Source organism: Panthera leo, chromosome C1, assembly GCF_018350215.1.
Source record: "Panthera leo isolate Ple1 chromosome C1, P.leo_Ple1_pat1.1, whole genome shotgun sequence".
NCBI lineage: Eukaryota > Metazoa > Chordata > Mammalia > Carnivora > Felidae > Panthera > Panthera leo.
The window spans coordinates 57,348,124-57,376,040 of record NC_056686.1 but is presented as its reverse complement, the minus strand read 5'-3'; the positions used below and the strand labels follow the sequence as shown (position 1 = coordinate 57,376,040).

The 27,917-nt window shown below is 36.4% G+C and overlaps 1 protein-coding gene across 1 annotated transcript in view; it reads right to left on the bottom strand.

Annotated features, from left to right (window-relative positions):
• LRRC7 (leucine rich repeat containing 7) overlaps positions 1-27,917 on the bottom strand; it is a 564,537-nt gene that overhangs the window by 337,230 nt on the left and 199,390 nt on the right. Inside the window, exon 3 of the mRNA XM_042951516.1 lies at positions 21,468-21,670. Within this exon, the coding sequence (XP_042807450.1) occupies positions 21,468-21,670 (203 nt within the window). The remainder of the gene's footprint in view (positions 1-21,467; positions 21,671-27,917) is intronic.

Below are 27,917 nucleotides of genomic sequence, written 5' to 3'. Positions count from 1 at the left end.
GTGCAGGGGTCGATGCCACTAACCTCTGTGTTGTTCAAGGGCCAAGTGTATTTCATATTATGGCAGTTGAAAAATCATATCGTTTCTCACCATCACTTCCTCTCTTTTTCCTCATCTTCCCATTATACATACATCCTAATTTGTTGTCAAATCAGTAGTTAATGCTAATATTAATAATGTTTATTGTACACTGTGTTTTTGTTTACTCAAAAAAGATTTTTTTCCTGAAGTTCCTTCAGGTTTTATTTGCTTGGTTTCCTATCCATCTATCCTTATTTTTTCCCCCAAATGCTCAAACAGCTCTATCAAATGCCCAGCAATTATATTTTCAAATGCTAAAGCACATTAGATAAATTTCATCTTAATTTGATTCTGGAGGAACTCACTTCTGCATCCTGTGTAGCCAGCTCCAGTCTTGGCAGATTGCTCTCTCAGTGTGATATGCACATGGTTTCCATAGTTACTCATTACCAGTCCCCTGAACTGCGGTCTGGTTTCCCAAATTCCATACTTTCTGTCTGTTGGTTTACACTCACATCCTCTTCTAGAAACTTGAGTCACCTGTCACTCATTTTACTTCTTCTTTTGAAATATAGATATAAAGCAGATGACCAAATCCAGTAAATTTTGCCTCCAAAAAGCATCTCCAATCTGTGTCCTTTGCTCCATCCTCAAGGGTCACCATCTGGGGCCAGACCATCATCACACCTCATAGATGTCTAGAAGATATGTCTAACTGGTCTTGCTTCTGGGACTACTCTTTTATTTCTATTCTTAGTGCAGCTAGAACTTTCAAAACTATGTGATGATGCTATTACCAGATACACTATCAAATAAATTTCTATATATTTCAGGATAAAATTCAAACTGCCAATCTTAGAGTAGATGGCCTTCATAACTCTCCAGCCTTGTTTCTCACCATCTTTCTTACACTGTGTATTTAAGCAATACTAAACTTCTTTCAGTTCCTTAAATATGCCTCATTTGCACTGTCTCTGGAAATACAGCTCTCTCCTCTTCTAGTGAACTTTTACTGTCGTTAAGTTTTAGTTGCAATGACATTACTCAGGAAGGATGCCCCACTACATGTTTCCAAAACACCCATTCCTTCTCCACCCATCATAATAAACAGTATACTTTATACAGTTATTTGTTCAATGTCTGACTTCCATGCTACAGAGTACATACATCTGTTCAACAGCTGCTTCTCAGTGACTAGAGAAGTATCAGGCACAAAGCAAAAGTGAATTATTTTTTCATGAAAAAAATAGTGAGTATCTATATTAGGTTGCAAACTCCAATTTTCTATAGGAGCTAGACAGCCAACTTCAATGCTAGGGGACAGCCTACATGGAATCTGTGGCAAACTAGATCTGCTATATCAAAAAAAGCCCAGCAAGTGGGGGAAGAGCCAAGATGGTGGAACAGCATGGAAGTTTTTTTTGCATCTCATGTCCATGAAATACAGCAGATCAACACTAAACCATCCTGCCCACCTGGAAAACAGATTTGAAGATTAAAGCAACAATCTGCACAACTTGAACCACAGAAGTCAGCAGGTACACAGCGAGGAGAGGTGAACTGGGGGAGAGAGAAGCTGTGGAGGGCAGGTAGTGGTTTTTGCTTGCAGAATGAGGATGGAGACTGGGGGAGAATACAAGAAAAGCACCCCCCCACCCTGCCAAAAGCAGCTGGAGAGAAAGTGGAAAAGTGGAAACAGCCATAGGGACTGAACTAAAAAGGGAGAAAGGAGAAAGGAGAGGGTTTAAATTCCATTAAGACTCTATAAACAGGGGGAGCACAGAGTCTGAAACTCCACGGCTCAATACCTGGTGGTGCTATGGTGGGAAGGGCAAATCCCCAGGATCAGAGTGAGGTCCAGGTGGTCTTTGGGCCACACAGGGAAAGGCAGTTCCCCTGCTGGGAGGACATTTGGTAGAGGCTGTGTGGCCACCCCACAGGCAAAGGTTCTGCTGACCCCAGAGAACAACCACATTCATTGGTGCTGGAACAAGGACGTTAAGGATGAAGCCTGGTGCCAGATGTGTGTTGTGATTTCCTATAATTCCTAAAACACTGCTGCTACATGATTGTGTGAACTTTTTCTGGGGCAGGCTGGCACACAGCCGCAGTCTCTGGGCATTAGCAGCAGCATGGTCCCACAACGTTCCTTGGTGTGGCCAGCACCCAGCCATTTCTTGGTGAGACCCTCCACCAGAATGTCTGAGCAGGTCAAAGCCACAGTCCCTCAGAAGTGAGGGATTGGGAAACACAGCCGCATCTGAGATAAAACTCAGGAGGGAAGTGCCTCCTGGCAATCTGACGGCTTGGTCATGGACAATGTAAAAGCAGGGAGTGGACGGAAGCTGGAAGCAAAGGAGGGGTGCACAATTGTTTGTCAGGGAAAGCACAGAGTTCTGATATTAGAGATTGAATAGCTGGGTGGTACCATTTTCACCCCTCCTGGGCATGCACATACACAATTACAGGCGCCACAACAATCCACCACAGTAAGCTGAGTAGCACTATCTAGTGGAGAACAGAGCTGTTACACTAAGCCCTGCCTGACTGGGCCAACCTGGTTCTTCAGGAACAATATAAGTCTCTCTGCCTGCTTAATGTACAGACTATAAAGTGCATCATAGTTTGACTTCTAGGGGAAAATGATGTAATTTCAATCATATTTCAGTCTGTTTGCTGGTCGAACTATTCAATATTCTTTTTTGTCTTTTTCGTTTTTTTTTCTTTTTCTTGAATACAGAAAGATAAAAAATTTATTTTTATTTTCAAATTTTATTAAAAATATTTTAAATATTTTATTTTTTCTACTATACTTTTTACTTTTTTGTAAATTTTTCAAATTCTATTTTACTTCTATCATTTCATTTTATTCTATTTCATTGTATTCATTTTTCAAATTTTCAAACGTTTTTCTTTCTTTTTTTACTCCCTTTTTTCTCTAATCTATCAAGCTCCTTTCAACAACCAGACCAAAACACACCTAGGATCTAGGACCTTTTTTTGATTTGTTTTTATTTTATTTTATTTGTTTGTGTGTGTTGTTTTTAATTTTTTAGTTTAAAATTTTTTTTTACCTTATTAATTCCTTTTCTTTCTTCAAAATGACAATACAAAGGAATTCACCCCAAAAGAAAGAGCAGGAAGAAACCACAGCCAGGGACTTAATCAACACAGATAAAAGCAAGATGTCTGAACCAGAATTTAGAATCGTGGTAATAAGAATACAAACTGGGGTTGAAAATAGATTAGAATCCCTTTCTGTGGAGATACAAGAAGTAAAAGCTAGTCAGGATGAAATAAAAAATGCTACAACTGAGCTGCATTCTCGAATAGCAGCCACAGCAGCAAGAATGGATGAGGCAGAGCAGCAAATTAGTGATATAGAGGACAACTTGTGGAGAATAATGAAGCAGAAAAAAAGAGGGGACTAAAGCAAAAGAGCACAATTTAAGAATTAGAGAAATCAATGTCTCATTAAAAAGGCACATCAGAATCATAGGGGTGCCAAAAGATGAAGAAAGAAAAATTGATAGAAGGGTTATGTGAGCAAATCATAGCAGAAAACTTTCCTAACCTGGGGAAAGACACAGACATCAAAATCCAGGAAGCAAAGAGGACTCCCATTAGATTCAACAAGAAAACGGCCATCAACAAGGCATATCATAGACAACTTCACAAAATACTCAGTCAAGGAAAGAATCATGAAAGTAGCAAGGGAAAAAAAGTCCTTAACCTACAAGGGAAGACAGGTCAGGTTTGCAGCAGACCTATCCACAGAAACTTGGCAGGCCACAAAGGAGTGGCAAGATATATTCAATGTGCTGAATAAGAAAAATATGCAGCCAAGAATTCTTTATCTAGCAAGGCTGGCATTCAAAATAGAAGGAGAGATAAAAAGTTTCCCAGACAAACAAAAATTAAAGGAGTTCATAACTATTAAACCAGCCCTGAAAGAGATTTTAAGGGGGACTCTCTGAGAGGAGAAAAGGTGGAAAAAAAAAAGGAAAAAAGAAAAGAGGACCAAAAGCAAGACTAGAAAGGACCAGAGAACACCACCAGAAACCCCAACTCTATGGGCAACATAATGCCAATAAATTCATATCTTACAGTACTCACTCTAAACATCAATGGACTAAACGCTCCAATCAAAAGACATAGGGTAACAGAATAGATAAGAAAATAAGATCCATTTATATGATGTTTAAAACAAACCCACCTGAGACCTAAAGACACCTTCAGATTGAAAGTATTGGGATGGAGAACCATCTATCATGCTAATGGTCAACAAAAGAAAGCCGGAGTGGTCATACTTACTTCATACAATCTAGACTTTAAAATAAAGACTGTAACAAGAGATGAAGAAGGGCATTATAGCATAATAAAGGGGTCTATCTACCAAGAAGATGTAACAATTGTAAACACTTATGCTTGAAATGTGGAACATCCAAATATATAAATCAATGAATCATAAACATAAAGAAACTCATTGGTAATAATACCATAATACTAGAGGACTTTAACACCCCACTTACAACAATGGACAGATCGTCTAAACAGAAAATCAACAGGGAAACAACAGCTTTGAATGACACACTGGACCTGATGGACTTAACAGATATATGCAGAACATTTCATCTAAAGCAGTGGAATATACATTCTTCTCCCGTGCACATGGAATGTTCTCCAGAATAGATCACATACTGGGACACAAATCAGCCCTCAACAAGTACAAAAAGATCGAGATCATACCATGCATATTTTCAGACCACAATACTTTGTAACTCGAAATCAACCACAAGAAAAAACATGGAAAGATAACAAATACTTGGAGACTAAAGACCATCCTACTGAAGAATGAATGGGCTACAGGGCACCTGGGTGGCTCAGTCGGTTGAGCGTCCGACTTCGGCTCAGGTCATGATCTCACAGTTTATGGGTTCAAGCCCTGCGTCAGGCTCTGTGCTGACTGCTTGCTCAGAGCCTGGAGCCTGCTTCAGATTCTGTGTCTCCTTCTCTCTCTGCCCCTCCCCTGCTCACGCTTTGTCTCACTCTGTTTCTCAAAAATAAATAAATATTAAAAATTAAAAAAAAAAGAATGAATGGGCTAACCAAGAGTTAAAGAGGAAATTAAAAAATACATGGAAACCCATGAAAATAACACTACAGCCCAAAACCTCTGGGATGCAGCTAAGGAGGACATAAGAGGGAAGTATATAGCAATCCAGGCCTTCCTAAAGAAGGAAGAAAGGTCACAGATATACAACCTAACTTTACACCTTAAGAGCTGGATAAAGAACAGCAAATAAAACCAAAAACAGCAGAATAAAGGATAATAAAGATTAGAGCAGAAATCAATGCTATCAAAACAACAACAACAACAAAAAAACCCAATAGAACAGATCAATGAAACCAAAAGCTTGTTCCTTGAAAGAATCGACAAAATTGATAAACACTTCTCCTTTGATCAAATAGAAAAAGGAAAGGATCCAAAAAAATAAAATCAAGAATGAAAGAGGAGAGCTCACAACCAAAACAGCAGAAATAAAAACAATTATAAGGGAATATTATCAACAATTATACACCAATAAAACGGGCAATCTGGAAAAAATGGACAAATTCCTAGAAACAGAAGAAATAGAAAATTTGAGCAGACCCATAACCAGTAAAGAAATAGAATTAGTAATCAGAAATCCCCAAAAAAACAAGAGTCTAGGACCAGATGGCCTTCCAGGGGAATTCTACCCAACATAAGGAAGAGTTAACACCTATTCTCTTAAAGGTGTTCCAAAAAATAGAAATGGAGGGAAAACTTCCAAACTCTTTCTATGAATCCAGCATTACCTTGATTCCAAAACCAGACAAAGACCCCACTAAAAAGAACTATAGAGCAGTTTCCCTGATGAACATGGATGCAAAAATCTTCCACGAGATACTAGCCAACTGGATCCAACAACACATCAAAAAAATTATTCACCACGACCAAATGCGATTTATACCTGGGATGCAGGGCTGGTTCAATATCTGCAAAACAACCAATGTGATTCATCACATCAATAAAAGAAAGGACAAGAACCACATGAACTTCTCAATAGATGCAGAGAAAGCATTTGACAAAATACAGCATCCTTTCTGCTAAAAACCCTCAAGAAAGTAGAGATAGGAGAATCATACCTCGAGATCATAAAAGTCATATATGAAAGACCCACTGTTAATATCATCCTCAATGGGGAAAAACAGAGCTTCCCCCCTACAGTCAGGAACAAGACAGGGATGTTCACTCTGGCCACTGTTATTCAACACAGTATTGGAAGTCTTAGCCTCAGCAATCAGACAACACAAAGAAATAAAAGGCATCCAAATTGGCCAGGAGGAGGTCAAACTTCCTCTCTTCACAGATGACATGATACTCTATCATGGAAAACCCAAAAGATTCCACAAAAGAAAACTGCTAGAACTGATCCATGAATTCAGCAAAGTTGCAGGATATAAAATCAATGCACAGAAGTCAGTTGCATTTCTACACCAATAATGAAGCAACAGAAAGAGAAATCAAGGAGTTGATCCCATTTACAATTGCACCAAAAACCATTAAATACCTAGGAATAAGTCTAACCAAAGACATGAAAAATCTATACACTGAAAACTATAGAAATCTTATGAAGGAAATTGAAGAAGATACAAAAAAATGGAAAAATATTCCATGCTCTTGGATAGGAAGAGCAAATATCATTAAAATGTCAATACTACCCAAAGCAATCTACACAATCAATGCAATACCTCTCAAGATACCACCAGTATTCTTCAAAGAGTGAGAAAAGAACAATCCTAAAATTTGTATGGAACCACAAAAGACTAGAAATAGCCAAAGCAATCTTGAAAAATAAAATCAAAGCAGGAGGCATCACAATCCCAGACTTCAAGCTGTATTACCAAGCTATAATTCTCAAGAAAGTATGGTACTGGCACAAGAACAGACACTCAGATCAATGGAATAGAATAGAGCACCCAGAAATGTACCCAGAAACGTATGGCCAACTAATTTTTGACAAAGCAGGAAAGAATATCCAATGAAATAAAAACAATCTCTTCAGCAAGTGGTGCTGGGAAAAGTGGACAGCGACATGCAGAAAAATGAACCTGGACCACTTTCTTACACCATACACAAAGATAAACTCAAAATGGATGAAAGACCTAAACGTAGGACAGGAAGCCATCAAAATCCTCAAGGGGAAAGCAGGCAAAAACCTCTTTGACCTCGGCCCCAGCAGCTTCTTACTCAACACTTCTCCAGAGGCAAGGGAAACAAAAGCAAAAATGAACTACTGGGACCTCATCAAAATAAAAAGCTTCTGCACAGAGAAGGAAACAATCAACAAAACTAAAAGGCAACCAATAGAATGGGAGAAGATATTTGCAAATGACATATCAGATAAAGGGTTAGTATCCAAAACCTATAGAGAACTTATCAAAACTCAACACTCAAAAACAAATAATCCAGTGAAGAAATAGGCAAAAGGCATGAATAGACACTTCTCCAAAGAAGACATCCAGATGGCCAACCGACACATAAAAACATGCTCAACATCACTCATCAGCCAGGAAATACAAATCAAAACCACATTGAGATAACACCTCACACCTGTCAGAATGGCTAACATTAGCAACTCAGGCAACAACAGATGTTGGCGAGGATGTGGAGAAAGAGGATCTCTTTTGCACTGCTGGTGGGAATGCAAACTGGTGCAGCCACTTTGGAACACAGTATGGAGGTTCCTCAAAAAATTAAAAATAGAACCTCCCTATGACCCAGCAATTGCACTACTAGGTATTTATCCCAGGGATTCAGGTGTGCTGTTTCAAAGGGGCACAGGCACCCCAATGTTTAGAGCAGCACTATCGACAATAGACAAAGTATGGAAAGAGCCCAAATGTCTGTCAATGGATAAGTGGATAAAGAAGATGTGGTATATGTATACAATGGTGTATTACTCGGCAATCAAAAGGAATGAAATCTTGCCACTTGCAACTACATGGATAGAACTAGAGAGTATTATGCTAAGCAAAATTGGTCAGAGAAAGACAAATATCATATGACTTCACTCATATGAGGACTTTAAGAGATGACCATAAGGGAAGGGAAGCAAAAATAATATAAAAACAGGGAGGGGGATGAAACAGAAGAGACTCATAAATATAGAGAACAAACAGAGGGTTACTGGAGAGGGTGTTACTGGAGAGGGGGGATGGGCTAATTGGGTAAGGGGCATTAAAAAATCTACTCCTGAAATCATTGTTGCACTATATGCTAACTAACTTGTATGTAAATAAAAAAATTAATTAAATAAAATATCATTTTCAACGGGGGTGGGGGGGTGGGGAAAGAGCCCAGTAATACTCAATACTCAATTCTACCTATTTTTTACCAGTTAGGAATATGGACTCCACCAGATGTACCTTTTTGTTGTTATTGTTAAAGACAAGCCAGCAATGTGGACTTTTCAGTAAAATCTGATGTTTTATAATTTGAGCACTAACTCATTAAAAACAAAAGAAAACAAAACAAAAGCATAGACAGGCCTAACAAAACATGGCTTCCTGTTTCAGTCCTGTGGGTGAAGAATAGATATGTATTGCTAGTATTGATCTGATGAGGCCGTTTCTGATCTATCACGATCTTCTAGTATCTTTTTGAGAATTTTTGCTAATATCAAATATTATACATCTAAAACACAATTTGTCATGTTTTTCTACATAATATCCTCTTCCAATATATTTTTCAATACTGTTATTTCCCAGTTCTCTAGGATGAAAATCTTATCATCTTTAATCCCTCCTTGTTCATCCCTGAGTCTACTAAATGCCAAACTCTTAAAGGTCTTCCCTTGGATTAGCGAAGTGAAAAGAACATGAGATTTGGAGTGCTATAGGCCAATTCATTATTTCAAATTCTTCAACCCATTTTGCTTCAGTGCCCTTACATTTAAAATGAAGAAAACAAATGTATCTGTTAGGGTTGCTCTGAAGACAAAAGAGCTATTGCATGTGAAGGGCCTAGTACACAGTAGGTGCTCAATAAATACCCATTGCACTTCCTGCCTTCTCTTTACTTGCCCTGTCACCTGTTTTATTCTTTTCTGATTCCACAGCTAACACCCTGGTCCAGGCACGTAAGCTAATGTAATTTTAACTTGCCTCTTGCATGTGTTTCTTGACTACCGACCATGTCAAGAAAGAAACATTACATAATATAGCTACTTTATACAGTTAAGGTTCTCGATTTTCTTTGTAAATTATAATCCTCTGTAATCCTAAACTTCATGCACCCATGTTTTCACCCTGTCAGCTCACGTAAAGATTGACACTTCGTATCCTTTCAGTTCAATGGCTCCAGCATTTCTTTAACACATGGAGACCCTTACCATTTGAACCAAATGTCAATATCCATCATGTCCCTCAAGTCATACAAACCATCATCATCTGTACCCATATTTTCTTTTTTCTCTCTTATTAAAATGGAGGAAGCATGTCTGTTTCTCTCAAAGGCAACACCTTCATGCATTCTGTGAATTCTCTGTCCTTTTACTTTCAAGACTTGGAATTATTTTCTTCTAATTTCTTCTCATTAGTGTACAAATGTGCTCTAATGTCATTGATCTTAAAACAAACAAAATACTTATCTTGACCTCAAACTTCTCTCTAGTTTGTCTCATTTCTCAGCCTTTCCTCACAGTATAACCTTTTAAGAAAGATGTGTATCTCCATTTTCTTTTCAATCTACTTCACTGGGTTTCCATGCTACTCCTCGTATCAGGGTCACTAATTACTTCCATATTAGCAAATACAATGGTCCCTCCTCTGTCATTTTAGTCAATCTCTTGGTTTGCCACTCCCTCTTCTTAGATCACTTTCTGTTCTTTTCTAGCTTTTAAGACAATACCTGATTTCCTCCTCCTATACCCACAGCAGTCCTTTCTCTCCTTGTTCTCTTTCTAAATCTCTCAGCAGGTCCTTATCTCTTATCTCTCAAATCCACACCCTTAGCAAATCCTATTAACTTTACCTACAAAACTTAGTTTGAAATGTTTCTCTTTTTCTTCACTTCTTTCAAACTAATTGAAGCTACTAACTTCTCACCTGAATAACTACCATAGCCTCTAATCTCCTCACCTTCACTCTCCACTAGTCACAATGTATTCCCACACTTCAGCCAGAGTGGTATTTTTTAAAATATACATTATTTCACATCACCTGTTTTCCTTAAAATCCATCAGTGGCCCCTCATCTCACTTAAAATATAAAATCTGAAGTTCTTCCCTGGCTTATTTGACCTTGCATTATTTAACCTCACTAAGTACCTACCTCTCCTCCTACATCTTGTACCCCTCTTCCCCTTACTCAATATACCTCCACCTTCTTTCTGTTCATTGAACATGCTACATTCATTCTTGCCTTAGAGTATTCCTTCTGCCTGGAATGCTCTTGTCAGAACTGCATAGTTGACTCCTCTCTGTCACCCAAAACACAACGTAATTCCTCTGCTTTATTTCCATCATGGCACTCGCTGTTACCTAACATTTTCTTTTAAAAATCACTTGCATTCTCTTTTTGCAGCAATGTAGATTTTGTGAAAATCAGAAATTGTAGGTCTTGCTCAATAATGTATCTCTGGTACCTAGTCTATATACATAATTGGTACTCAAGAAATGTTTGCTGGATGAATTAACAAATCAATGAATATATTTTGCCTAAAATGTGTTTTTTTATACCATTTCCAAAAATATTGGCAGTAAAAGTCAGCAAATGGGTTGCTTAATCAGATTTCAACAAGATTTGATATTGGGTAAAGGTAAGAAATAAATGATAGGATAAGGAAGACTTCAGTTGGAAGATTGTGAAACAGTTCAAAAAATGACTGGGCTACTATGGATGCCCTGGTTTCTCACTGATACATAAATAAGAGAAATTGATACCATAAACATTCAAACAGCAAAATATTTTAAACAAAAATAGAAAGCAGAGTATGATAACAATGATCTAAAATCTTTCACATATAAACTATGTTTTTTACAAATTTTTTCTTCATCTCACTGTCCCTTGAGCCCCTACAGAATCCATCTACATCTTTATTTACTGAAAAAAAAGGTACACATTTGAATGCCAAAATAATTGTAATAAACTAACATATTTGGAGAAAGATGCTTCAGGCAAGAGATTAAACAAAGTCAAATTTTGATTACGTATGCATCACTCATGTGAAAGTGTCATTCTGGAGGTGGTTTTATATATTCAGATAAATTCCATACCTCTGGCACTGGAGGAGGGAGTGATGCACCATGAATATCTTTGAGGGAGTGATAGAATTAAAAAGGTCTTTTTCCCCCCTTTTATTTAAACCCAGGATCTTAGAAGAACCCTCCATAGATATATGTGAGGCTATTTATTCATGTAAAATGCCAAGGTTATGGATAATTCTTTGTGTCTGAAAGATAAATACTTAAGGAATTATTTGTTAACGTGCAGTTCAAAAACTGAGGCAACTTTATTAAACAAGTGGTAGTTTTCATGTTCACCATTTGTAAATTTAGGCCATGTTTAATCTAGGGCAAGACTTTTCATATTTCTCAATCATGACAATTGTTTAATCAGCAACTATAGTCATACAAGTAGTGCCTTCCATTTTGAAAGATTCCTTGGAGTAGAAGAAAAAAAGGATCAATTATCATCCAAGTTTTGATAAACTAAAGTTAGAATCATGAACTAGCATTTTGAAATTTGTATGCCCTAAAATATTTCTTCTGTGACTCCTTTGATCTCATTAGATTTCTCACAACATAAGCAAGTGCCCTTGATTTCAAAGGCCTCAGGAAAACATGCCCTCAGACTGCTGAATCCTGGTTAGAAAATATCAGTGAATAAAAAGAAAAAAAGAATCAATTAAATTGAAGATATATGATACGTAAAACATTGGAGGACACTGTTTTTTTGCTTGTCCAGCATCCACTCTCCTCTTTTTCCATTAGAACCTTGACCTTCCTTTCAAGGGCATCTCTCTTTGTATATTACTTGGGGAGGAATGTGGAATTTGTATCTTGGACAAGCATCATGATTACACGGGGGTGTTTGGAGGTTGCATTCCTCACAAGAGCAGCAGTGCGCGACCCATGCTGCTACCGTGCTGCGGATTCTGTGCAGCAATCCAGAGTTCTCTTGGTTCTTATCCTTTTCCCAGGTAAAGTTCTCCAGGCTCCTATTAAGTTAATGAGCCCCTGATATATTTCCAATAAATGTTCATCTTTACCTAAACTGGACAGTTGATTTTGTGGCCTATAATTCAAAAAACAAAAACAAAAACAAAACTGAGACAACTATAAATCCATATTCAAAGAAAATCCCCATCATTTGTTTACCAATTAAATTTTTTGTGTGTGACTGTACCACTGGATTTGTCTAAATTTCTATTAATGAAACAAATAAACTTTATCAAATATGTGCCCTTTCTTACCACACTAAGTCATCTCTGTTTACTCAAGAGTTATTTTTCATTTTACTGTTCTCATAGAGCTTTCAGATACTTTATGTTATTGGATCCTCACCACACTCCTCAGAAATGAACAAGAACAAATTTGTTTGCACCTACTGGGAATGAAGAAGCTAAGGTTCAAAGGGGTTAAATAATATGTCTGAAGGTACATAGCTAACTAGTATCAGAACTTGTGTTTAAGCCTAGGCCCGCTTTCTCTAGACTTCTTTACCTTGTTCCATTATTATGTGATAATAACCGGTGATTACAGTCACTATTCTGTTTGTCAGAACACTTTCTTCTATTGCTTATCATTGTTATCTATTTAAAAGGAATTTCAACTGAGTGAATCACAAAACACTAAGTTTGAAAGAAATTAAGTTTAGAGGATTTATTCCTCCTCCATCCCCATATATGTGAAAGTGCACTCCATGACATCCCTCTGTGGACTGTTTTAGAGTCAGAGAACACATTCCTTAATTTTCCTTAATTTGAGAAAATATTGTGACAGATTTACTTTATATGGTTAAAGTACATAATGGAAAACATTATGCTCAGTGAAAAAAAAGCCAGTCACCAAAGGTTCTATGTTGTATGATTACACTTAGATGAGATGTCCGAAATAGACACAACCCTAGAGTTGTGAGAGTTAAACAAAAAATGGAGACTGCAGGGTATTAGGTTGTGAATTATGGAGAAGCCACAAAAATTACCATACCTCATCTCAACTCCCAGAATCAGCATCAAAAATTAAACAAACAAACAACCATTAAATGAGAAAGTTTTATTTTCTGTGTCCTAGGTTGATATGCTCTAATTTTTCCTGTCCTTCCTCACCTCTGGCCACCATCAAAGGTCATACTCTTTGATAAAATAACTAACAAGTAGTAGTTGTAGCAATAACTATTTTATGTCTAAACTAACAGACATATCAGAGGAAGCTATCTATGCTGATGTTTTATTACGATTGATTAAGTATTTAGGCAGTATCTTAATACTGGTTAACACAACTGAAATGTACAAAAACTCGAGAGATGTAACTAAGTCTTAAATTTTGTTGGAAGGATCAAGTGGTGGTGGTAGTGGTGGCGGGTGTTGTTATTTCATAGAAGGTCAAAACTTCTTTGGTAAGGTGATGTCTGAACACAGACCTGAAGGAAATGAAGGCACAGGCCATGTGGAATGCTGGCAAAGGGAGGAGCAGGGGCCGTGTCTCTTAGCAGAGGGCTCCTTGGCTTTAACGTGCAGGCTCAGGACAAACAGCTCCAACACAGTTGTCATAGCTCATTTGCCGGTCATTAACTTTGAGCTCTATTTTACCTGCTGGCTGCTGGCACAATTCAGGAGCATTTTTGTTGCTTGTTTATTTTCTGTAGAGTCAGTGAGGATTTTTGCTATTCATGGCCCAGTGACTGGAGCCACGCCATGACAAAATTTCCATCCGTCTAAAATATCCCTCTTTGATAAATTCCTGACTGCTTCAGGTTGTAGGATCAATGTTAGCCCTGCGTGAGTGACCAACGTGGAGCAGTGGGCACCAAGCAATGTTTTTTTGTAATTATTATTTTTTTTATCATTAAAAAACATTTTTTAATGTTTATTTATTTTTGAGAAAGAGAGAGAGAGAGAGAGAGAGCTGGGGAGAGGCAGAGAGAGAGGGAGACAGAGGATCCAAAGCAGGCTCTGCGCTGTCAACACTCAGCCCATGTGGGGCTCCAACTCTCCTACTGTGAGATCATGACCTGAGCCGAAGTCAGAGGTTCAACTGACTGAGTCGCCCAGGCACCCCCACAAAACAATGTTTTTTAATGTAGTCCTTGCCTGGTCCCTGGCTCCCAAGCATCTGTCTGTTTCCCTGGAGAAGCAACTGATAGATATGTGGGCATTTTTTCTAGGATCTGTCAGCTTACTGACAATATTGTATATTAGATGTATATTGTTAAGAGCTTACTTTCATTTTTATTATATACCTTTGGGAACTTGAATTTAAGCAACTGCTTCATTGAAAACAAAATACTGAGGTAGGTGGATACTGGAGCCTACCTTCATGTATACTATGGATTATAAAGCTCAAAACTGATGTATTTGTATTGGGAAAATAATTACACACTTAGATTACAGAAAAATAACACTTTTAGCAATTTGCCTGCATTTCACAAAGTGTCATATCTTATTTTTAAAAGTGGTATGTGGTATATCCATGCAAAGGGATACTATTTGGCAATAAAAAGGGATGAATTACTGGTACATGCTACAAGGTCAATGAAACTAGAAAACATTATGCTCAGTGAAAAAAGCCAGTCACAAAAGGCTCTATGTTGTGTGATTACACTTAGATGAGATGTCCAAAATAGGCAAAACCATAAAGAGATTTCCAGGGACCAGGGGAAGCAAAGAATGAGGAGTGACTGCTAACAGGTAGAGTGTGTTTTGAGGGGATGATTAATATTTTCTAGGATTAGACAGTGGTGATGATATTACAATTCTGCGAATATAATAAAAGCACTAAATTGTATATTTTGGGAAGGCGAATTTGATAGGTATGTAAATTATATCTCAATAAAACTGCTTTTTTTTTTTTAAGAGTGTAGGTTTACTGCTTACCTTTTCTTGTGAAAGAATGCCATTTATTCTGTGTTTATGAATGTTTTCCACTTTGGCTATGAAAGCATTCTTTTACAGTAAAATAATAAAAGTCTTGTATGAGACTTTAAAATGTTTATTTAGCAAGAAAGAGAATGTCAGTTGTCATGCTTTGCTGGATTTTGAAATCCAGAAGTGAGGAATCAACTGATGTGGGTCAGGCTGGGGAAACAGGCCGCATGGAGACATTGTCAATATGCCTCCAGATAATCAGCAAGATTTAAGAATGTAAAGTTTAATATTCAAATGAATATTTGTTTCTTTGGTCTTCTTGCTAATTATTTTATAATAGTTGTATCATTAAATGTTGTATGATGATAACTGTTTTGTGACCTGAATGCTTTATGGCATTTTGATAGAAAGTTAGAACCTATCCTTTCTCATATTTAAATCTCATATTTTCTAAGTAAAATGCTCATGACCTTCAATTTCAAATGTCTTGGAAGACTGGAAATTTCCAGAATTAGCTTTGATAGTACTACACAATTAGGGCTATCCTTATCTTCTATTCATTATGAACCAATAGTTTTTTGTAAGCTATATAAACCTAGATCAAGATTAATTCAGATGTCATATTCCTCTTACCCATGGAGGTATTTATTTATTTATTTATTTATTCATTTATTTATTTATTTTTACCTACATGAGCATAATAAAATTTCCTTATTTTATCCTTGTACATACAGTTGCCATGACTACTGGGGGGAAACCAAGGTTAAGTTCTAGGCAAGTCCTCTGGTAGTTTTGTACTATCATTTTGTTTTTAAAATTTTAATTATTTGTTTCTCAGCAATCAGGGACATGATCTCGTCTTCTAGTTCTAATTCTCAACTCTAGGTAGATGACTCTTAAATCCATCTCCAACTCTGACTTCTCTCCTGAGTTCTTTCACATTTTGTTTATTCCTCTGTGGAATATTTCCACACGGACAGATATTTGTTTAATTGATGTATCAATGTCTAAAGCCAAGCTAATAATTAGAATGTGTCCAGAATATTGCAACCAAGATGGTGAAGCATTTAGAAAGCATGTCTTTGAAAAATGTCAAAGAAATTTGGAAACTTGCCTTGGAAAAATAGAACTCTAAGGCAAAGCATATGAATGCCTTTCAGATATTTGAAGGCTCAAGCATAGTTCCTTGTCCAGAGAAGGCATAGTTCCTTGTCCAGAGAAGGCATATCTTTGTATCACACCAAGTACCTCACCCAGTTTTAGATGGATGAATATGGGTAAACATCATTAACATATTGTTGAACATTCTAATAACCAGAACTTTCCAATAATACACTAATTTGCTTCTTAATTTAATGATTTCTTTCACTAATAGAAATGTTCATGAAGAGGTTGGATGAGTGTTGCAAGAGCAACAAAAAGTTAACATTTCTGCACTGGGTGGAAAGTTAGACTAGTTGACTGTGGATACCTAAAGGGCAGTGCTTCCTTCCAACACTCACTGGACACCAAGAAAAACTTTTGTTCATTTGTGCACTGAACTTTTGACTTGCTGTTACTGCAGCATAACCTATTCTACCCTAATGAATACACAGTATATGGTAATAGTTTTCGACAGGAATCTAACATCCTATGTGGGCTAAGAGAAGTTAATTAACTTTCCTGGCCTGGATTTGCTTATTAGTAATAATTGAGGGCTAAATAAAATAATCTCCAAGGTTGCACCTACTTAAAAATAATACAACATTGTGATTCTGTGAATCAAAGAAATTTTCTGGGAAAACAGTGATGTTAACACAAACCTGCTGGTGCAGCTGGTAGAGTCAAAAACCTATCACCCATTGTAGTCAGGGAATTGTTTTCCTAGAAGCTGTCTTTGTAACTTTCAGGCAGAGATAAAGTCATGCCACAACAATGTTTGTTAGAGAGCCAATGCCCAGAACTACCTTGAGATGTTACAAAATCTTACTTTTCTTTTACTCAGGGTAATTAACATGGGAATTTTCCTTCATCTGTGAGAGGAGAATAATGAATACCGATTATTGAATATTTTTCTATTCAAGGTATTCCACATACATTATCTCACCAATACTCATCTATTTATCTACCTGTTATCTGTCATCTATCTCACTACTAGTAACCTCTATTATTTTCCCATTTTTGCTAAAGATGAAACTGAGACTCCCAGAAAATAAAGTACCTTCTCAACCAAAAAGCAGTGCTACGATCTAATCCCAGGTTTGTCTGGGTCCAAAGGTCAGGTTCTTAACCTGTAAAATATTTCAAGAGTAGGTTGTAAGTTTTAATATGAAGACAATTTTGTAGGTAGGGTGCTTCAGATTTAGTTCCATCCTCTTTTATATATGGTTAACTTGACCTCACCTACCAAAATCACTCTCTATATCTTTCAATTTTGGTCACATATTAACTTTTCCAAAATTATTATTTTCTTTTTTAGAGTTCTCCTTCAGTTTCAAGAAGTTTCTCAGCAGTTTTTCTCTTTATTGTTTTTTTTTTTTTTTTTTTACTTTTGCCTTCCCATACTATTTTGTATATAATATACACCTGTTATGGTCTATCACTCTGTCTATAATTTTAAGTTCCTGGTTCAAAATAGCAAGCAAAACAGTACTAAATTATAAGCTGTGTGGGTTTTCTATCACTGTGTGAAAGACATGTCATTTTGTATTTTTACCTCTTACTACAGAAAATTAAGTAACACAGATTGAACTATTCTTAATCAAAAAACTTCCTGTTCTTTCACTTCTATTTTTGCATCTTTTCTGACAGTTTTGACTTATCTTTTTCTAATGTCATTAACATTGACACTGTTCTATACCTGTTGTATAACATCTTACAATAGAAATTCTTGGCCAGCTAGAAAATTCTCAGTATAAAATATCAGAAAGAAAAAAAATTAAACATTTGCAAAAGGTAATTCTTACCATAATGTAAAATCAAAAATACAAATAGCTATCTCATTTACTCAACAAACTTGAAGTCGCCATGGTAACAATGCCAAGGAAACACAAAGAAAACAATAAAATAAGATGGCAGACAAATAGAGTTTCATTTCATTTAACTTTGAAGATTAAACTCCCTAGAGACTCAATACTTTGTTTACAAATCCTTAAAAACTTTGTAAATTGTCTGATTAACAGCAACTTTTCCTCACGAAGCAATGACTGCATAACATTTTGTTTGAAGTGTGCATTGTGGTAATCTCCCTAGAGTCCTTGCATCCCTTCCCTTTTTGCTTTGTGTTTCAGCCAGCAATCACAAATCCACAGAGGTGGCTCATCATTGTTTAACTCAATCAAAGTAATCTCATTTTTCTTGCCATAGTGGATTTCACAGCAAAGGGATTGGATCAGCAATGAACATGTAACACAGTTAAGGCCAATGAGACCTAAGAACAAATAAGGACTTTCTTGCTCTTCTCAGAAAGAGAGGGTTTTTATTTCTTAACTTCTTATTTTTCTAATATGCACAAATATATCCATGTACTATTATGATCATATCTCAATGTCAGATAATTTAGAACATATCTCAATATCAAATACATTAGAAGAAAGTAACACAGGACTATTTTAGCAACAACTTTGAATTTGGAAACTCAAAGAAACCTTGAGAGATTATGTGAAAAATATTTGAAATATATAAAGCATACCAACAATTTTTCCTCAATTCAATACACTGGGAAATTATATTGAGTCTTTGGTTCACTTGTATTATTATTTTTTGTTTATTTATTTATCTTGAGAGAGAAAGAGCACAAGAGGGTAAGTGGCAGAGACAGAGGGAAAGAGAGAGAGAATCCCAAGCAGGCTCTGCACCATTGGCTGCAGAGCCCAATGTGGGGCTCGAACTCATGAACTGTAAGATCATGACCTGAGCTAAAATCAAAAGCCAGACACTTAATCAACTTAGCCACCCAATTTATATGTATTGTTAATCCAAGCTCACTTAGGCTCCTAGTTACTTACCTGATATATAAGCTCTCCAGTGACATTATCTGCCTAATGCATCAAGTCAAACAATGCTGTGCAACTCTCAAGACCTTTCCTAATCTGGGTCTTCCCTGCTCTCTCTCTTCTACCTACATATTGTTGGCACTCCCTCACATGTAACTGCAGCTCTAGACTCATCACAGTTCTGCTGTTACTCTCGTCTCCCTCTCCATATATGCCATCTCAATTTTTGCATCTATACCTTTTGGTCAAGGCCTCTCACTCCACCTGCAAGGATGAAACTCGTCTACCACGGTATTTGGCTCCTTGGCTCTGATTACACGCTATCATGCTTTTGCTTCTAATGCTTCAGTTTTCTCTGTAACTAGGTTGTTAGATCCTTGAGAGTAAGGATTGAGATTTATGTCTCTTGTATCCCCCTATAGCCTCAAACACTGTGTAATAAGTATAGACACTAAATAAATACTTGCTTGATTAATAAACCATGTTTTGGGGCACCTGGGTGGCTCAGTAGGAGAAACATCTGACTTCAGCTCAGGTCATGATCTCACGGTTTGTGAGTTCAAGCCCTGGAGCCTGCTTGGGATTCTCTCTCTCCCTCTTTCTCTCTGCCTCTCCCCCCCCCCCCCTTCTCAAAATAAATAAATAAACTTAAAAAAAAGTAAACCATGCTTTTACTATTTGTCTTATGGAAACTGTTGCATGGATCTAGAAAATGATTTTAAATAACTAGTTGGCTTAGGGGTGTCAAGATTTAACAAATAAAAATACAGGATGCCAAGATAAATAACCCTTTTTTTTGTATATCAAATGCAATATTTAGAGCATAATTATACCACAAATTTTCTGATTTTTAGTTAAAAATTCAAATTTCATGGGATGCCCTTTACTTAATCTGGCAATCTTATATTAGCCCACTCTAAAAAAACACTTGTACTTATTTTTCTAAATTCAAGCTAAATGTCACATTTATGAATCATTTAAACCTTACACAGTTTTGCTAATCAAGTTCTGTAATACATGAAGTTCTCTGCATTGTTTTACCTAGCGGCAACCACAAAGAGATTGAATATCCATTATGTGAAAGTCACCATGCATGCTCCTGTACAGGGAGACAAAAATGAATAAGGTGCCATCTCTGTTCTCAGGAAGTTCATATTCTTTGGGAGAAAAAGCTCAGCTCATGCCAGTCTCTATTCGATGTGCATGTACTTGCTAATCTATATAGTTAAAACTTCCTTTAGGACTGACCCACACCTCCTGACCAAAGATCCAAGACGACGCTATATACTTTGATTGTCAAAAATGAAGTATTTTGGTTTTGAAGTACACATTAAATAGTTCCTGTCTCTGAAGTATTATATAAATACCATAATTCATAATCCTAAGTGGAAACAACTAATCATAATTTGTTTTGATCAGCACATTATTCTCAGAATTTGATAATGAAGCTAGCTTTTATTATGGATGGTTCTTTTTCTGGTTTCTAGGTATTTAATATGCATTTTTTAAGCATAAGCAATGGAAATGTATTGCAAGACATTTTTTTGTTTCCCTTTGAGCCATGGTGTAAATCCTTCACAGATAAATGCCATACCAACTACTTAATATGAGTCACTTATTTAGATGATCATTAACATACAATGATTTAGATTTTGAAACTCTCTGCTGTGCGGTTTTGGTCTGCGTTAGCTACTCTCTTATCATCCAATCTTTTCTGCGGTAGAGAACAAGGACATTTTCTTTGCATAGCATAATGTCATAATGGCAATGTGTATGTATGTGTGTGTGCACAAAGTTTGATATTAGTTAAAATTTTTAGCTACACTGTGCTTATACTTGTATGTCATATAAATCCAGTAATGTCTATAATAATCAAAGATTCAAAATTCCGGAAACAACAGCATGGTTTTCATAATAGTAGTGTGTGTGTGTGTGTGTGTGTGTGTGTGTGCGTGTGTGTGTGTAAAAGTATTTCCTAGACTTAGAACATACAATTCAAAGTTTTAAAACAATGTTACCTTAATATACAACATATAAATTATAGTTCTAGAATGGAGTGTCATGTTTTTCCTTTCTTTTCCAAACCTAATTATTGATCTCAATGCACCAATATTGATCTAAATGCATAATTCATAAAATGTGATTTCCATGGAGTTCAATTGGTTATAAGCATATCATGTGAAATGACAAATGGAGTGGTATTAAAAGGTAAAAAGAATATTGGGGAAAGTTATATCAGTTTGAACAATTTGTCAATTTTCCAGATAGAAGGCTATAGCTAACATCATTAGTGAAGTCTTTGAAATTATGAAATACTCATTTACAGTATATATACTTTAGGTTTTGTCAAAAATTACCTTAGGTAGTTCTTCAATTTGATTGGCATCTAGATAAAGCTCCTCTAATGTCCGCTCAAAGTTAAAGACCTCCTTTGGCACCTGCTGAAGGCTGCAGTGGGAGTAGTCTAAAACTGAGATGATTTCTTCTTCACCTCGGAAACATCGGCACGGCACCAGTCGGCCGATGATTTTCCGTTTGGTGGTCATCTCCAGACACTGCACTAGAGAAAAAGAGAAAAACAATCTGCTTAGTTGTCTACCTTTGAAGGGAATTCCTGTAATATTTAAAGCCTTAGAAATTTACTTTTAGTATAAATTTCATAATTATGTGATGCTTTAAAATTTATATAGCAAGTGCGCATTATATTATTAACACTTGAACAGCCCTGTATGGTATGTAAGCTATAGGTTTTATTCCCATTTAACGACAAAGAGATGGAATTCACAGAAGTTAAGAGATTTCCCATCATCACACAGCTTTGGAATGGCAGAATCTAGTCAGAACACAATCCTGACTCTGTGCAATGCAATCACCATACTTACATTCTCATTTGACACACGAATCTGTATTTTTTAATTTTATGCATATTACACTATAGAACACAAACATCTGTAATTTGTTGAAAAAAACTATATTTTTTCCATTTCCACCAAAATATTCAAGTTTCATTCCTAAGGTTTATGATAACCTCTTTTTTACCCACAAATTCATTCCATTAGTGAACATACATTTATTAAATAACCACTATGTTCCAGGCATTGATGTAGTTAGTTAGTGGGATAGAGTGATAAATTGAACAAAGTCCCTGTTTTCATGAAGCTTCTATTGTACTGGAACTACAGATTAGAGTTAGATTGGTTATTTGCTTCAGAATGAGAACCTAGCTTTATGAATCCTACGATTTCACTGGGAGAAAACAGGTTACAATCATGGCAGGAATTCCTGTAACATCTTTGTCTAGATTAAACTGGCCAAATGCCATAAAATCTTGCACAGGCCTGTGCCATTTATAACATGCCATTATAACACTTTATCAAATTTATTAACTTTCATGTCATTCTTCTAGAATGTAAGTCTCTTGAGAGTAGAACAGTGTTTTATTTGTTTTGTATTTGTCTTGATGCTTGACATATGGTAGATGAATTTATTCGATAATAAATGTAGAATAAACAAATGAATTCATGAATGAATAAATGAATATATTTAGGACCCCCCTCCCTCCCGCCCAACCACCATCAGCTATGGATAACTTGCTTGAAGCACTTCTCATTCTGACTAAAAGGTCACTATCTCTGTGAGTGTCTCTCCAGGAAGAATGATTACAGTCTTCCTCTGAGTTCTCAGAGCACTAATCATATTTCTTCCCAATTACATGTTCTATTTCCCCACTAGGTGAGTTCTCTGAGGAGAAGTTCTTGTCTTACTCATCTTTGAATTCACAGACACAGTACAGTTTGCCAGCTGCAGAGTAATACTAAATGAACATTAACTTGAAACATGCAAATTTTGGTTCATTTATTTGACTTACCAGCATAAGTTTATTGCTAGAAAGTAGTGATAGTTTATAAAAACAATATAGAATTTTGCTTTTTATTTATTTAAGTTTATTTATTTATTTTGAGAGACAGAGAAAGAGGCAGAGAGAGAGAGGGAGAGAGAGAATCCCAAGCAGACTCTGCCCTGTGGGCACAGAGTCCAATGTGGGGCTCAAACTCACGAACTGTGAGATCATGACCTGAGCCAAAGTTGGACACTTAGCCAACAATCACCCAGGTGCCCCAGAATTTTGCTTTTTAAATTGCTCACATTAAATCCTATTTGGAGGAAAATGAGTAGAAAACATTTAGGAGATGTTGGACATTCAGCCCAAGTTTTAACTTATAAAATTAATGAAATGAAATTTAGGGGACAGGTTTATGAGTTAGAATTTACAGATGGTTATCTGCCTTTGGTATTGTGTAGAAGGCCAACTACAAACATTAAAAAAAATGACCTTTCTTTTTTTTCCCAATATAGGAAATTTATTGTCAAATTGGTTTCCATACAACACCCAGTGCTCATCCCAAAAGGTGCCCTCCTCACTACCCATCACCCACCCTCCCCTCCCTCCCACCCCCCATCAACCCTCAGTTTGTTCTCAGGTTTTAAGAGTCTCTTATGCTTTGGCTCTCTCCCACTCTAACCTCTTTTTTTTTTTTTCCTTCCCCTCCCCCATGGGTTTCTGTTAAGTTTCTCAGGATCCACATAAGAGTGAAACCATAAGGTATCTGTCTTTCTCTGTATGGCTTATTTCATTTAGCATCACACTCTCCAGTTCCATCCACGTTGCTACAAAGGGCCATATTTCATTCTTTCTCATTGCCACGTAGTATTCCATTGTGTATATAAACCACAATTTCTTTATCCATTCATCAGTTGATGGACATTTAGGCTCTTTCCATAATTTGACTATTGTTGAGAGTGCTGCTATAAACATTGGGGTACAAGTGCCCCTATGCATCAGTACTCCTGTATCCCTTGGGTCAATTCCTAGCAGTGCTACTGCTGGGTCATAGGGTAGGTCTATTTTTAATTTTTTGAGGAACCTCCACACTGTTTTCTAGAGTGGCTGCACCAATTTGCATTCCCACCAACAGTGCAAGAGGGTTCCCATTTCTCCACATCCTCTCCAGCACCTATAGTCTCCTGATTTGTTCATTTTGGCCACTCTGACTGGCGTGAGGTGATATCTGAGTGTGGTTTTGATTTTTATTTCCCTGATGAGGAGTGACGTTGAGCATCTTTTCATGTGCCTGTTGGCCATCTGGATGTCTTCTTTAGAGAAGTGTCTATTCATGCTTTCTGCCCATTTCTTCACTGGATTATTTGTTTTTCGGGTGTGGAGTTTGGTGAGCTCTTTATAGATTTTGGATACTAGTCCTTTGTCCGATATGTCATTTGCAAATATCTTTTCCCATTCTGTTGGTTGCCTTTTAGTAAAAAATGACCTTTCTTCTTCATTACTTTCTATCTCTTGAACTCCTACATCTTACATTTCTAGGAACCTGAATCAGAAAGTTTTGTAACTGTTATTTTACTTGACACTTGAAATCCCTGATTGTCAGTTGGTGCCTTCCATGTCTCTACCTGGGCTTTAGCACATATTAAGCAGCCAGTAAATGCATCTAGTAAATATCTGACACATATTAGGCACCTAGTAAATGTTTGTTGAAGTTATTACAGTTATAAAGGTAAGTGATGATGGCTTAGACTATGAGAATGAAAGCAAGGATAGAGAGAAGTGACGGATTAGGAAGACATTTTGGAAACAGAATCCAATGTGTTGGTGATACATTAAATGAGAGATGGAAGGGGAGACTGTGGAGGGAGGGATGGAGAGGACTTGAAAGATTCCCAGATTTTTAATTTGAGTCACTAGTACTCACACCAACCACCCAGCTGTACTGTCATAGAGCTAACTCAGGGTATATATATGCCCTTGTCTGCCTCTCTGACCCACAGATGAATGTGGAATCAATTGTCCCTGCCTGTGTTGTCCAGTGACTTGCACTCACCCTATTGTGTTGAACCATGTGACTATGTCTTGATACTTGTCTGCTGTTGCCATGGCAAATTTTTTATTATAAACCAAGAGGAAAAAGAATATTCAGGCCTGAACCTAAACCATTTGGTCAGAGGATCCACTGTCCACCAAGACTTTAGGAACTCAGTTCACTAAGACTTCTTTCCCTTTCCCTTCCCCAAAATGGAGTCTCTGTTGTTCATCCTCTGTATCCCTTCTCTCATCCCCACAATGTACTGAAGTTTTCCCCTGGCCCAATTTCTCTCTTCTCTATTCCCTGTGCACATGGAGAATGTGCCTTATATCATGATCAAAAACTTCATTGAGCCTTGTCCTCTTCACTGAATGCTCTCTCAGTCTCAACTAAAACTTGGTTCACTTGAAGCCTTTAAAAGTAGAGCATGCTGACATTCTCATGCCTTAAATACTTCAGGGCTGGAAAGTGGAATTGCTTTCCCCCTTGCTCTCTAAAAATGATTACTTTTCTCACATCCTATAAAACCCCTGTTCCTTTGATAGTCTTATTACCTAGCAGTAACATCCTTCCTCTGTTCCTCATGCCATTCATTTACCATCTCTTGAACACTCCTCTTCACCCTTTGATGACTTTGGTATCTCATTACCTGGACTATTTCTTAATCATAACTGCTTCCATTCCTGATTTATACTCCCTATATCTAATAACTTTCAATTTTTTAGCTTTTCTTCATTCTAAATTTCTAAATAACTTGATTATAGTTTTCCTCCTTTATTTTTCAATACTGTTTTTTTTTTTAATGTTTATTTATTTTGAGAGAGAGTGAGAGAGTGAGAGAGCCTGAGCAGTGACTAGGGGAAGGGCAGAGAGAGAATCCAAGCAGACTCCATATTCTCAGTGCTGAGCCTGATGTGGGGCTCAATCCCACAAACCATGAGATCATGACCTGAGCCGAAATCAAGAGTCAGACCCTTAACTGACTGAGCCACTCAGCCACCCCTTGCAGGTTTCGAACATGTAATGTGCTGGTTTAACTTTCTTCTAATAAATTCCAACACACTTTTATTCTAACCAAGCAAAAATACAGAAATTTTGTTTCAAATCAGTAGGATTTATCTTATTATGACTATACACTATTGTAATTCAATCACAATTTAATTTTTTTTAATTTCCTTATTTTTTCCTTTGCTTGATTTTTCTGTGTACCTTTTATTAATTCGATTTTCTGACTATCTCCACTTAGTATAGTCAAATAAGTGTAATCTGTCATTTTTTCCTCTGAAATAATCCTCTTGTTTATTTTTATGTTTGTTTGTATTTTCTTGTTCCTATCTTGAATGTCTGTTTTTTTCTAGATCTGATATATATATTTTCCTGAAATGTCTCTTCACTATCATTCTGTGAATTTTCCATTTCTTTCTCATGTTATGTCTTCTATTTTCTGAATCCTGTTTCTTTTTTTCTTTCTGGATTTATTGGAATATAACTTCCAAAGCAGAACATAACGTCTAGTAACTTTCTGAGAAAGGATCTCAGGTAGATACATTTTTGAGAGCTTTGCATGTCTGAAAATGGTTTAACTTCACCAAAAACAATTGAAAGTTTGACAGGATATATATTTACAGGTCAGAAGTAATTTTCCTTCATAAATTTGAAGACATCTTTTTTATTTTACAGCTTTTAAAGTTGTTGCCCAAAAATCCAGTTCCATTACTATTCAAAATCCTGTTTTATACCCACCTTTCTCTTCCATGAGAACATTTTAGGATTTCTATCTTATCCTTAGTGTTTTGAAATTTCATGATAATGTGCTTTGATGTGTTTTTTAATCCACTGTACTGGGTACTTGACAGACCCTTTCACTTTGGAAGCACTTATCTTTTAATTCTGTTAAATTTTCTATTATTATTTAATTGTTAATTTTATCATCTTCTTTGTTTTTATTTTCTCTTTTTCTTCAATCTTGATCAGCTGGATGTAAGACCTATCTCCTAGATTTATCCTGTAATTCAATTATTTATTTTTTTTCTTTTGTAATTTCTTTGTCTTTGTCTTATTATTCTATTTTCTGAGAGATTTTTCTCAACTTTATCTTCTAAATGATCTTTTATCTGATGGCATAGTTTTACTGTCAAAAGTTATTTGTTGCTTCCTGAATGCTATTTTTACATAGTATCCTGTTTGTATTTCAGGGTGCAATATTGTTTTCATTTCTTTCAGAAGATATTAACTACAGACTTTTTGTCTTTGTCCCCTGCTTCTTATGTTATTTCTGAGTTCTATTTTTCTGTTTGTTTCTTTTGATCTGTGTCTTTTGTAATAGGGGTTTTCTATAAATATCTGGTGATTCGTGACTGTCCTTTAGTATCGAAGAGTGAAGCTCTAAGAAGTTAATTGGAAGTTTGGTATGCAGGATAGGTTTCACTGCAGGATGATCTGGCAGTAAGCCAAAGAATATTCTGGTCTTCTGTCTGGGACATAGTGATGTAGCTTTAAATAGAGAGTAGTTCAGTCAATTTTCCTATTTTCAGTACTAAGTATCTTCAGTTCCTTGCCTGGTATTTGCTATCTCCCAGACTCTAAGGAGGTCTATGCAGTAAATCAGTTTTCATATCCCTTTGTTGGTACTTTATATTGTAGCTAGTGTATTTTGTATGTAGATGATATTAACTACATCTTCTTTCACTTTTATCTCAAAATTTGTTGAAATTTTGTATTTCCTGATACCTTCTCTTCTATTTTCTCTGCCCTTGTGAGTATATGTATTTTAAATTTTCTTTTAGTTTAATGGAATAATTTGGGTTGTAAGACTAGATAAATAAGGATGGTGAGGGATTAACTTCCATGTTTAAAATAAAGTTTTATTTTAATCCTTTTCATACTTTTTTTTCCTTTTTTATCTAACCTATTAGGAGCACTGGGCAGGGA